The 11,937-nt window shown below is 39.5% G+C and overlaps 1 protein-coding gene across 1 annotated transcript in view; it reads left to right on the plus strand.

Moving 5' to 3' along the window:
* The window catches only part of CDKL5 (cyclin dependent kinase like 5), a 237,455-nt gene that overhangs the window by 180,544 nt on the left and 44,974 nt on the right, over nucleotides 1-11,937 (plus strand). The window contains exon 11 of the mRNA XM_069100715.1: nucleotides 5,951-6,111. Within this exon, the coding sequence (XP_068956816.1) occupies nucleotides 5,951-6,111 (161 nt within the window). The remainder of the gene's footprint in view (nucleotides 1-5,950; nucleotides 6,112-11,937) is intronic.

Genomic DNA, 11,937 nt, shown 5'->3' on the forward strand with positions numbered 1-11,937 from the left:
GCTTATTGGAGGGGGTAAGGCAGGGCAGTTCGGATTAAGTGACTTGCCCAAGGTACCACAGCTAGTAAGTGTTAAGTGTCTGAGTTTGAATTTGAACTCAGGTTCTCCTCTCTCCAGGGCCAGTGCTCTATTCACAGCACCACCTAGCTGCCCTGCTCGCTTGCTTCACATAAAATATTCTTCAATTTGTATTTTACTTATCTCTCTGTAGGAATATGTTGCAAAGCATTATGTGAGTTAGGCCCTGTATTAATAGATAAGATACTTGCTAAATTGAATTGTGGAGAATGAATTGTAAATAACACAGGCAGTCTATTAAGTTACAAGGGTTTTTGTGTTTTAACGTCTTATATATATATATATATATATACATATATACATATATATATATATAAAATACAGAGTATTTGCATAAAATATTTGTTGACTAATCATGTGACTTTAATAAATATTTATTTTATTTTAATTATATGACTAATTGGCCAATCAATATTAATTGATCATACCATGTATTTGGAACTCAGTTAATAGCATATTAGAAAAATATGAGACAGAACCCACAAAATGACACAGAAAAGCTAACCTCACGCTAAGGACAGCCCGGCAGGCTGGCAGGAATCAGCCAGCGCAGCGCACTGGGAGCCAAGCCCAGCTCCACGCCAAGGCTTTAGCCCCAGCAGGACGCCTGACCAGTCGTCGGCTGGAGGGTCTCCAGATCAGCAGCTTTGGCCATTTCCAGATTTATCAATACATAGATGCAAAGGACAAAGTGAGAGGTCAGTGCAGTCTGGACTTTGGGACCCAGTAAGTGGGCACAGCCAGCCAGCACCACATGGCAGCTTCAGCTCCTAGCCTGCAGAATGTAGGGGGACCAAGCACCAGTCTGAGGGGTAATCTCTCTTGCTTTAACCTGCTTGGATCTGGATTGCGGTCTAGGGTGGAGGTCCTGGGATGTATGATCAGCTTGCCAGAGCATGTGGAGGCCTCAGAGAGGGCACCCATCTAATACCTCCGGTAGCTGAGAAAACCCCAGCGTTTGGGATAAAAGCTCCCCTGTCTGGTGGCAGAGTCCTACTGTGGCAAAAAGCCCAGGGGTCAAGTGACCGAGGGGCTACATGACTAGGCAAAGGAAACAAAGCAGACAGAAGATTCCAACATTAGACTCCTATTTTGGGGATAAAAAGGAACAAAGCATGGAACAGAAGGAAGACAGTGAAGTCAGAACTCCTGCAACAAAAGCTTCAAAGGAAAATACGAGCTGGTTACAGGCCACAGAGGACCTTAAGAAGCAGAAAAGAGAAGTGGAGGAAAAATTGGGAAGAGAAATGAGAATGATGCAAGAAAATTAGGAAATGAGAGTCAACAGCCTGACTGAGGAAAATAACACCTTAAACAATAGACTGACTCAAATGGCAAAAGAGGCTCAAAAAGGCAATGAGGAGGAGAATGCCTTAAAAAGCCAAATTTGCCAGATGGAAAAAGAATCTCAAAAGCTCACTGAGGAGAATCATTCCTTCAGAATTAGATTGGAGCAAATGGAAGCTAATGACTTTATGAGAAATCAAGATGCTGTTAAGCAGATCCAAACAAATGAAAGAATAGAAGGCAATGTGAAATATCTCATTGGAAAAACCACTGACCTGGAAAATAGATCCAGGAGATAATTTAAAAATTATTGGAGTACCTGAAAGCCATGATCAAAGAAAGAACCTAGAAATCATCTTCCAGGAAGTTCTCAAAGAAAACTGCCCTGATGTTTTAGAACCAGAGGGCAAAATAGAGGTTGAAAGAATCTACCAATCACCTCCTGAAAAAGATCCCTAAAAGAAAACTCCTAGGAATATTATAGCTAGGTTCCTGAATTCTCAGATTAAGGAGAGAATATTTATTACAAGCATCCAGAAAGAAACAATTTGAATATTTTGGAAACACAATCAGGATAACACAGGATCTGGCAGCTTCTACACTGAGGGACCAAAGGGCTTGGAATATGATATTCCGGAGGTCAAAGGAGCTGGGATTAAAACCAAGAATCACCTACCCAGCAAAACTGAGTGTCATGGGGTTTTTTTTGTTTTTTTTAAAGCAATTGGGGTTAAGTAACTTGCTCAAGGTTACACAGCCAGGTGTTTCTGGGTGGGTGCTAAGTGTGTGAGCCCAAATTCGATCCCAGGTCATCCCAACTCTGGGGCCAGTGTACTTTATTGCTGTGCTACCTGGCCACCCTGAGTATCATGTTTCAGGGGAAAATATGGTCATTCAGTGGAATAGAAGACTTTCAAGCATTCTTGCTGAAAAAACCAGAGTTGAATAGAAAATTTGACACTCAGATACAAGAAGCAAGAGAAGCATGAGAAGGTAAACAGGGAAGAGAAATCATAAGGAACTTATCAAAGTTGAACTATTAACATTCCTACATGGAAAACACAATAATTGTAACTTATGAAACTTTTCTCAGTAGTTGAAGGGAGTAGAAATATATATATGAGGGTTTATGGGCACATGAATACATATGTGAATGTGTGTATATATGTTTACAGGTATACATAGACAGAGGGCACAGGACCAATTTAACAGGAAGGGATGATACTTAAAAGGTGAAATTAAGAGGTGAGAGAGGAATATAATGAGAGGAGATGGGGAGAGACAAATGGGGTAAACTATCCATACAGAAGAGGCAAGGGAAAAATGCTTACGATGGAGGGGAAGAATAGGAAGGCAAAAGGGAATGGGTCAACCTTATTCCCATTGAATTTGGCTTTGGGAGGGAATGACATACACACTAAATAGAGTATCTCACCCTCCAGGAGAGTAGGGGGGATGATGGAAGGGAGGGAAGGCTGGGGGGGAGGGAAGTTGGAAGCACCCACTTTTGAAAAGGAACGGAATCAAAGCAGAGAATAGAACAAGTGGGAGGTGGGATAGGAGGGTGGGAAATATAGTCAGTCTTTTACAGTATATCTGCTTTTTTATTGTTTTGCATTAGCCACACATGTACCAGCTATACTGAACTGCTTATTTTCCCAGTAAGGGTGGGTGACAAGGGAGGAAGGGAATGAATCTGGAATTCAAAGTTTTAAAATAAAAAATTCAAATATATATATATATATATATATATATATACACTATTATTAATTCTATTTTACATGTAATTGGGAAATAAGATATACAGGCACTGGGGCATAGAGATCCCCTGGAAAAGTCGAAAGGGGTATGGGAGAAAATATGGGAGAGAGCAGATTGGAGGAGGGGACATCCTGTGGGACTGCTATTTTTGGGGGTGGGTAGGGGAAAAACGGGGAGAAAATCTGTAACTCAAAATCTGGTGGAAACGAATGATGTAAATCAGAAGGTAATAAAGCATTTGGAAAATGTAAAAAAAAAAGAAAAGTATGAGGAATTTGGAATCTAAAAATGATCTCACTTCCTCACTGATGAGGCTTATATTTGTTAGTCGGTTTTCCTGAAGTAGATCTACCAGACTGATTTGATTAACTTTTTAAAAAATATCAGTAAGCAAAAACCGGAATAAATTCAATTGTCTGTTTTTTCCATCTTTGTCATTTACCTCACTTTTGAACCTAGAACTAAAATGTCGTTAAGAGTCTTTCTGATCCTGGGCTCGGACACTGAGCACCCACCCAGAAGTAACTGTCCGTGTAACCTTGAGCAAGTTACTTAACCCTGATTGCTTTTAAAAAAAAAAAAAGAGTATTTCTGATTTGAAAAGCTCATTCTGTGTGAACTATGCTTGATGCCATTGTGCTTCTGTTGGCTGTATCTGTATGTCTGAATTGACAATACCATAATTCAGCTGGTCATGGTGATAATAACGATATGGATACATCATGTCATTGATTCAATCAGAATGATTGGTAGCAAGTATGAAGAGAAGTAAATCAGTTGGATCACTTGTGCTGTGGAGGAATGGCCACTTTGTCCTTTTTCCTATTGGTGTTGAAGTTTGAGATCATCAACTAGGTATTTGCTGACCGTTTATGGTTTTGTAGCATTGACCTGATCGCATGAAGGAATTTATAAACCCGAAGTTTCATAACTCATATATACAGTATTTTCGACCAATAGCATTTTAATATCATATTTCAGTGTAAATTGAGAAGATTAAAATAGAACTGACTTACAGAAATCTGGTTTCCTTGAATTCATATATTCATCTACTTTAAAATGCTATTTTTGGACAGAGCTTTTACATTTATTTTTAGCTGATGTCTTTTAAAAATACAATCATTGTAATGCTAATGCCAGTGCAACCAGAATTATCCTATGCATACCCACACAAGGTGGCTTTTGTTCTCCCATTAGGAAAAGAAAAAGGATTGTGCAGCATTTAGAGCATTGTCTGAATCATTACTGATGCAAAATCACTTGCTTAGAATCAGTGGTATAGGTGGCTGAACAAAAGCCCTTTGAGCAGAAAAGTGAAAATTTTCGTTTCCTTTGGCATTAGAACTCCAAATCTTGGCCTGGCTCTTGGGCGTGGCGCTAGAGGGATATGAGACCAAGTAGCAAAGAATCCAGAGTCCTGGACAAATTTAGTTTGGGTGAAATGCTTCTTTTTTTCTTGGTAGTTACCAACTTACAAGAGGATTTTGGCTCCTGAATATGTTTAAAATAATCGAGTTTAAGCCATATTCATTTAGCATTATTGTACTCTAAAGATGGCATAGATTCCTAGGGCTGGGAGGGGCCCCCAGTTTCATAGACAGCTAGTGATTGCATCAGTTAGAATCTACTTGTACCTCCTCCCAGTTCTGTGTTTTTATTTTTAACTCCTTTATTTCTTTATTTGACATTTTTTAAAATTAATTTCCACGAGATTTTGAGTTACAGATTTTCTCCCCATCTTCCCCCTACCTACCACCCCAAAACAGCAATTCCGCTGTATACCCTCTCCTTCAATCTGGTCTCTCCTATATCCTCCCCCATGCCTCCTCCGCCTTTCCTACTTAGGGCAAGATGGCTCTCCATGCCCCGGTGCCTGTATATCTTATTTCCCGGTTGCATGTAAAAAAAAAATAATTTTTTTTAATCATTTGATTTTAAAACTTTGAATTCCAGATTCTCTCCCTTTCTCCCTTGTCACCCATTCAATATAAGTTGTATATGTGTAGCTACGCAAAATGCTTCCATAGTGGATATATTGTGAAAAACTGACTATATTTCCCTCCATCCTATCCCGCCCCCCACCTGTTCTATTCTCTGCGTTGACACTGTCCTTTTTCAAAAGTATGTACTTCTAATTTCCCTCCCCCCCAACCTGCCCTCCCTTCCATCATCCCCTCTCTCATCTGCTTCCCCCCTACTGTCCTGTACATTGAGATACCTTATTTAGTGTATATGTATTAGACATTATTTTATATCCTTTTGTTTTTACTTCACTTTTTTATTTCTTAATATGTCCTTATCCCCCTGTCCCTCAAGCATTTTTATATATTTATAGATTTACATATTTATATATTATTTTATAATAAATATTTAAAATGAAAGAGTGAAAAAAAGTTCAGCAAAACCACAAAAAAAACCCCGTCAGTCAGCATTGACAGTATATGCAGTATTCAGTATCTCTGTAGTTGCCCATCTCTGCAAAGAGCAATGGAGATGGAATTTACTCAGCTTTTCTTGAGGGTCAAGATTTGTTATTATTAATTAAATAGTCTTCTTTTCTTTTTCTTCCATTCTCATTGCTGTAGTCATTGTGTATGTTGTTTTCCTGTCCTACTCACTTTCTAGTGCTTTTATTTAAACTTAATTTAAAAAATAAAGGCTAGTTTGATTTATTGATGTCTTAATTTTGAAATGTTTACTAATAATTGGGAGGAGGAAAAGTTTTTGAAATTGACTTGATAGAAATTTTTTCAAGTTTATTTAATCAACTTTTGGTCACTTAAATTTGTATTATTTTTCAAAATCCAAATTTTTTTCCTTTAAGAATTTACTGAAGTTGGATCCAGCAGACAGATACTTGACAGAACAGTGTTTGAACCATCCTTCATTTCAAACCCAGAGACTCTTGGATCGTTGTGGAACTTCACCTTCACGATCAGCAAAGAGAAAACCATACCATGTTGAAAGCAACACATTATCTAATAGGTAAGTATTTCTTTCTAAGGCGGTAGAAAGCAGGACTGGTCTTATCAGCAGATAAAGTAGGTGAATGCTCCATCATGACTGATGGAACAAGGCCCCCACCAGCCTATTGTATAGAATCAGGCCATATTTGAAATCCTACAGTGGGTAGCAGATTCCTTTAAGTCTTGGTTGTTTAGTCTGTTGAGTCTTGTATGAAAATGCACATATCCTTGAAAGGGTAACACGTGAGGTCTTATCAGCTAATGCAGTTTCCAGGGTTGACAGCTCACAGATAGAGGAAGGCTTTGTGGGAATGAGGCATGGTCTGTGACAGCATTAGGGCAAAGTGGTGCCACTGTAGGTGGGAATGAGCGATGTGAGGAGCGTTTAAGAGGCACCTGTTTACCAAGGGTGAGCGGTGAGCCTTCTGCAAATGTGTTCTAATTAAATCTGAGCTACAGAATTAAATTCTTGGTAAAACAACAATTACAAATAGAGCACAACTGTTTGATGGTATAAATCAAAGCTAACAGTTTCATCACTGGTCATTCTTTCACCATGCCCCCATAAGACTGCTGTATATATGCTGTTGGCTGTATGTGTGTTACTTTCAGCTGAACAGAGTAAATACTAAGACAAATCCCAGATAGCTGAGAATGTGATTCTGTGCTACATTTAATGTGTGGAAAGCATGAATTGACTTTTCCTCTTCCACCATTGTTAAAGAAGCAAAAAGGAATCATTCTTCAAATAAACTCTTTCAGTAGAACATTCCAGTTTCCTGTAATAGAGATGGCATTTTACAAGCTTAAGCCAGAACTCTTTCCTGATCTGTAATAGCATCCTATTAAGTGGTGTGAATGCTTAGATTTTGTTAGTTTCTCCTATTAACAGAATATTGATAGCATTTTATAATTGTTGATAACTCTTTTAGAGACTTCTGGTTTCATTTAATTTCTTTTACCTTTTTCAGAATATTCTTATTTTGAAATTTCTTTGGTAACTTTAGATTTTAAAATATATCTTAGTGATTTGATTCCAGGAAATTTTTATTCATTGAATCAAGGTCTTAACAATACTGTTAGTTGGTTGCTGATCTTGAGTTTAGGAAGTTTAACGTCTGTTCAATCCTGTGCATTTCTGGTAACTTGTAGTTTGGGTCCTTTTACTTCTTTTCAGTCATATCATTTGAAAAGTTGTATTGTGATGGCATTTGGGGCCTATTAGTCACAGTTAGTCAATATGTATTAAACTCCTACTTTGTGCCAGACACTGTGTTAAGTTCTGGGGACAAAAGACAGTCTCTGCCATCAAGGAACTCACTGTCTAATGGAGGAGACAACATGTAAACAAATAAATACAAACAAGCTGTGTACAGGATAAATAAAAGAAATAATGAGTGAGAATTAATTGTGAGAATTAAGAGGTATTAAAAAAGGCAGTTGGGGCAGCCATGTGGCTCAGTGAGTAAGAGCACCGGCCCCAGAGTCGGGATGACCTGAGATCGAATCCCAGGCTCAGACACTTAGCACCTACCCAGAAATAACTAGCCGTGTAACCTTGAGCAAGTTACTTAACCCCGATTGCTTTAAAAAATAAATAAATAAATGTTAAAGTAAGATTGTTAACCCTTTTGAGTTACTTTCCTTTAGAAAAGCAGATCAAAGAACCAGTGCTAGCAGCCATCCTGGGTATGCTTGGGTGTACAGATGCCTGCAGTTTGAGGGTCTGATCTGAATGAGGATCCAATAAAGGAGGCTGAGAAAGAGTGGTCAGATAGGAGAAGCACAAGAGAATGGTGCCCCAAAAACCCAGAGGCAGATATATCAAGGAAGACAAGAGTGATCTGCTGTGTCAGAGGCTGCAGAGAGGTCAAGGAGATGGAGGATTGAGAAAAGGACATTGAATTTATCAACTAAGAGATCATTGGTAACTTTGGAGAGAGCAGATTCAGTGGAATGATAAGGTCAGAAACTAGATTGTAAGGGGTTAGGGAGAGAATGAGAGGAGAGAAAATGGAAGCACCTGTTTTATATAACCTTTTTAAGGAGGTTAGCCACAAAATATGGACCCTTTATGGACTGTAGTTCACTACATTCTAGAACTCCAAAGCTTATGGTTCAGCCTTTTGACTGAACCCAAACTTTACAGAATAAATCCCTTTAAGAAAAGGATTTGTTCTGTAAAACCTGGATTCAGTCAAAAGACTGTACTCAAGAACCTAGAAGGCCACATGTGGCCTCAAGCCTGCAGGTTCCCCACCCTAAATTTAGGACATTACATTTTGATAAAATACTTTCAAGCCATATTTAATGTATTAACTTTGAATATTTAAAGTAGCTAATATTCCATTGCTAAAAATAATTTTTCCCAACACATGTCTGTAGATAAGAGTTCAGTGTTGAGGTGAACATTACCAAAATTTTCACAGAATTGGCAGTTCCCTAAATTCACGTGACCAGCTATATCCCTCTGGGTTTATTTTGAGCCTGGCTCAGACTATGATTATGATGTCATCTGTCCTCCTAACTTCTGCGGAGAGAACATGAACATGAAATATCATAGTATTCCTTTTTATGGAAACCTCAATAAAAACAAGATCTCTCAGGGAATTCTGTTCAGACAAAATTATCCTAATTTTGCTGGCTTTCAATATTTTCTCCCTCTTCTAGCGACTGCTATAATGCCTCATCACAAAAAGAATGGAGGGCATGCTCCATCTGCCAGTGCCAACCTGTTGTCTGAAGATTGGCTACCAATGGATTGATTTTTTTTGGCCAGAGTTCCTTTAACCATCTATTGAGGAATGGAGAGATGATTCTCTTTGTCAATAGAAGGAGTCTTTGAGTCTTCATGTGTATTTAAAGTAACATAATAAATAATTGCTAACCCACACAAATGTATCAAGGCCCTGGGACATATGAATTGATCAACCAACAAGCATTTATTTTGGCTTATGTGCCAGGCACTGGACTAAACATGGGAAGATACAAAGGTGGAACACAAAAGAATTTTAGTCCTCAAGGAGCTTAAATACCAGTGGAGACACATGTAAGATGACTACAGAGTAGAATGAAAGTAAACTTGCAGTGGAAGGCTTAAGTGGCTGGTGGAGGACTGAGAAGGACTCTAGAAGACAGGATTTATGCTGAATCTTGAAAGAAACCAAGCTATGTCAAGAGGCAGAGAAGAGGAAGGAGGGCATTCCAGATTTGGGAAAGACTTAGTGCAGAGGTGGTAGATGGAGGGTCCTACGCCAAGAGCAAATAGGCAAGTGTCACGAGGAAAGTACAAAACAGTGTGAGAAGACCATGGAAAGCAGCTAGGTTGTGAAGAGCCCCAAATGCCAAAGTGGGGACTTTCTATGTAATTGTGGAGGTAATAGGGAGCCAGTGGAGTTACTGAGAGAGACAGAGGGACATGGTCAGAAGCCATAGTTAGAAATGACAAGAAAACTGGATACGTGGGGTGGGTGAGAGGGAGGAGTCAGAGGACATTCAGTTTGCGAACCTGGTGAATGGGGAGGATGATAGTTCCCTCCACAGAAAGAGGGAAGGATGGGGGTTGACCCTGAGGGGAAATAGAATGAGTTCAGTTTTCAAACTGAATGTAATGGACATGTTGAGATTGAGACATCCAGTTTGAAATGTCCATTGGATACTTAGAGGTTTAGGATTGGAGCTCAGAAGAGAGATGAAGACTAGATACATCAATCTGAGAGCCCTTTTTAATAGAGATGATCATTTAAAGCCATAGGAACTGAAAAGATCACCAAAGGAGGTTATAGAGAGAGAACAGAGGACAGTGTCTGAGGCAGAGTCTTGGATAATAACTTACCATTGTGAGGGTATGTCAAGGAAGACATTCTTACAGTGGGGACTGAGACAAATAGGTACAGAACCAAAAGAGAGCAGTGTCACGAAAACCCCAAGAAGAGAGAGTGCCAAGTAGGGGGTGTACAGCAGTGTCGGATTCTGTAGAGCTCAGCAAGGATGAGGACTGGGAAAAGGGCATTCAAATGGCAGTTAAGACATCACGGCCAGCTTTGGAAAGGACAGTTTTCAGCTAAATAATGAAGTCACAAAACAGGTTTTAGTAAAAAGTAAGGAGAAAGGGGGGGTACTGAGTAATGATGACTTTTTCAAGGAGTTAGGAGAGGAGGTGAAGTGAGAGTGTTCTAGGTCGTTGGAATAGAAGAATGAAATGAGGATTTTTTAGAAGATTGGATGAGACATATTTGTAGTCATCAGGGAAGGAGGAGCCAATAGATAGAGAGCAATTGAATGTCAGAGAGATGATGGGGATTATAATAGGAGCAGTCTTCTGGAGATAAGGGAGGCACTGGGACCATGGATGCGTGTGGAGGGACTGGCCTCGGCATGGGAACAGCCACCTCCTCATCAGTGACTGAAATGAAGGGCTAGATCATGCAGAATGATGTCAGTGACCTATGATATGAGCAGAGAGGAGGCAGCTTCAGGTTTTTTTCAGCATATATGACCAGTGGTGAGGACCAGCTGAGAGAGTGGGAGAAAGGAATCCATGGGAGACTCGAAGAGAGACGAGGTCTTAAATGAGATAGGGAGTCAGAGAGGAGCAGGATTGCTTTACTTGTCGTGTGGATGTTGTTAACATTAGATGACATAAATCTGTAGTGTGCCCAGTCATCTTGGTTTCATGATTTCCTCCAACTCATTTTGGCAGCATATGAATAGGAGTAAAAGAAATGGGCGAAGGAGTAATCTGAGGTCAGGGTTTGGCAAGGCATGACCAAGGGGCCAAGGGTTGGAGTTGCCTAGGACAAGAGGGCAAGGTAATCAGGAGTGACGGATAGTGTGGACTTGAACTAGATCACAAAGAGGCCGAGATTAAGAAGGGAAGAGTTTTATTGATGAGATTTATTTGAATATCTTACTTTAGCAATGCATTTAAAATTCCCTTTTCTATAGACCTTGTATAATTTCTTAATTAGATTATCTCTGCCAAATGTCCTCTGCTTTCCTTAAGTTTGTATCTAAGTCATTCAGTGTTACAATTAAGAGACACTTGTGGGAGTGGTAGAAACATTTTGGAGATCAAAAGTCTCCACTGTGGACCCTCTTCCAGCTCATAACTTAAAGGAGAAAAGTGTGTCAAAAACAAGAGTGGATCATTACAAGCTTAATTCTTATTGTGGTTGAAAGTCTTGGATTTTGGTGTGGCTTTATCATTATAGCTTCCATGAAAAAGAATCTAAATTATTTCAATTACTGGTATGCAATTGTAATGGAATTCAGCAAGGTATCATGGCAGGGATACAAATAGAAGCGCTCAGCTGCTGGCAGGTGAGTATGGATAGGTGTAACATGTCCACAACAGGTATGATACAAGATAAATTGTGTTAGAAGACACGCTGGAATCTGGGAAGACTTCCCTGGGGAGGTTATTCTTAGCTGGGCCTTTGAATATCCTAAGGAGTGGGCCTGAAGAGAGAGTATATTCTGCGTACGAGACATCACATGCACAAAGACAAGGAGTCAAGAGAAATTGTGTTGAGTTGAGGGAACGGCTGGTTGTTTGGTTTGATTGGAACTTGGAAATAATGAAACAGTAGTGTGGGATAAGGCTGGGGCAACAGGTATGTGGGACCCCTTGAATGGAGCGTTTATATTTCACCCAATTTGCATTGGAGTGCTACTTGATAGTTTTCAACAAGGAAGCAGGACCTTTGAAAGATTATTTAGTGGCTGTGTAAAGGAGAAAGGCAGGGACTGAAAATAAGGAGATCCATCAGGCTATTGTGATAGCAAGGCCATAATAATGCAGATATACTTGGAGGAAAGGGTACAAATGACAAAGACATTCTGT

This window comes from Petaurus breviceps, unplaced genomic scaffold, assembly GCF_028583685.1.
Source record: "Petaurus breviceps papuanus isolate PSGF00001 unplaced genomic scaffold, PetGlider_PUasm1.0 419, whole genome shotgun sequence".
NCBI lineage: Eukaryota > Metazoa > Chordata > Mammalia > Diprotodontia > Petauridae > Petaurus > Petaurus breviceps.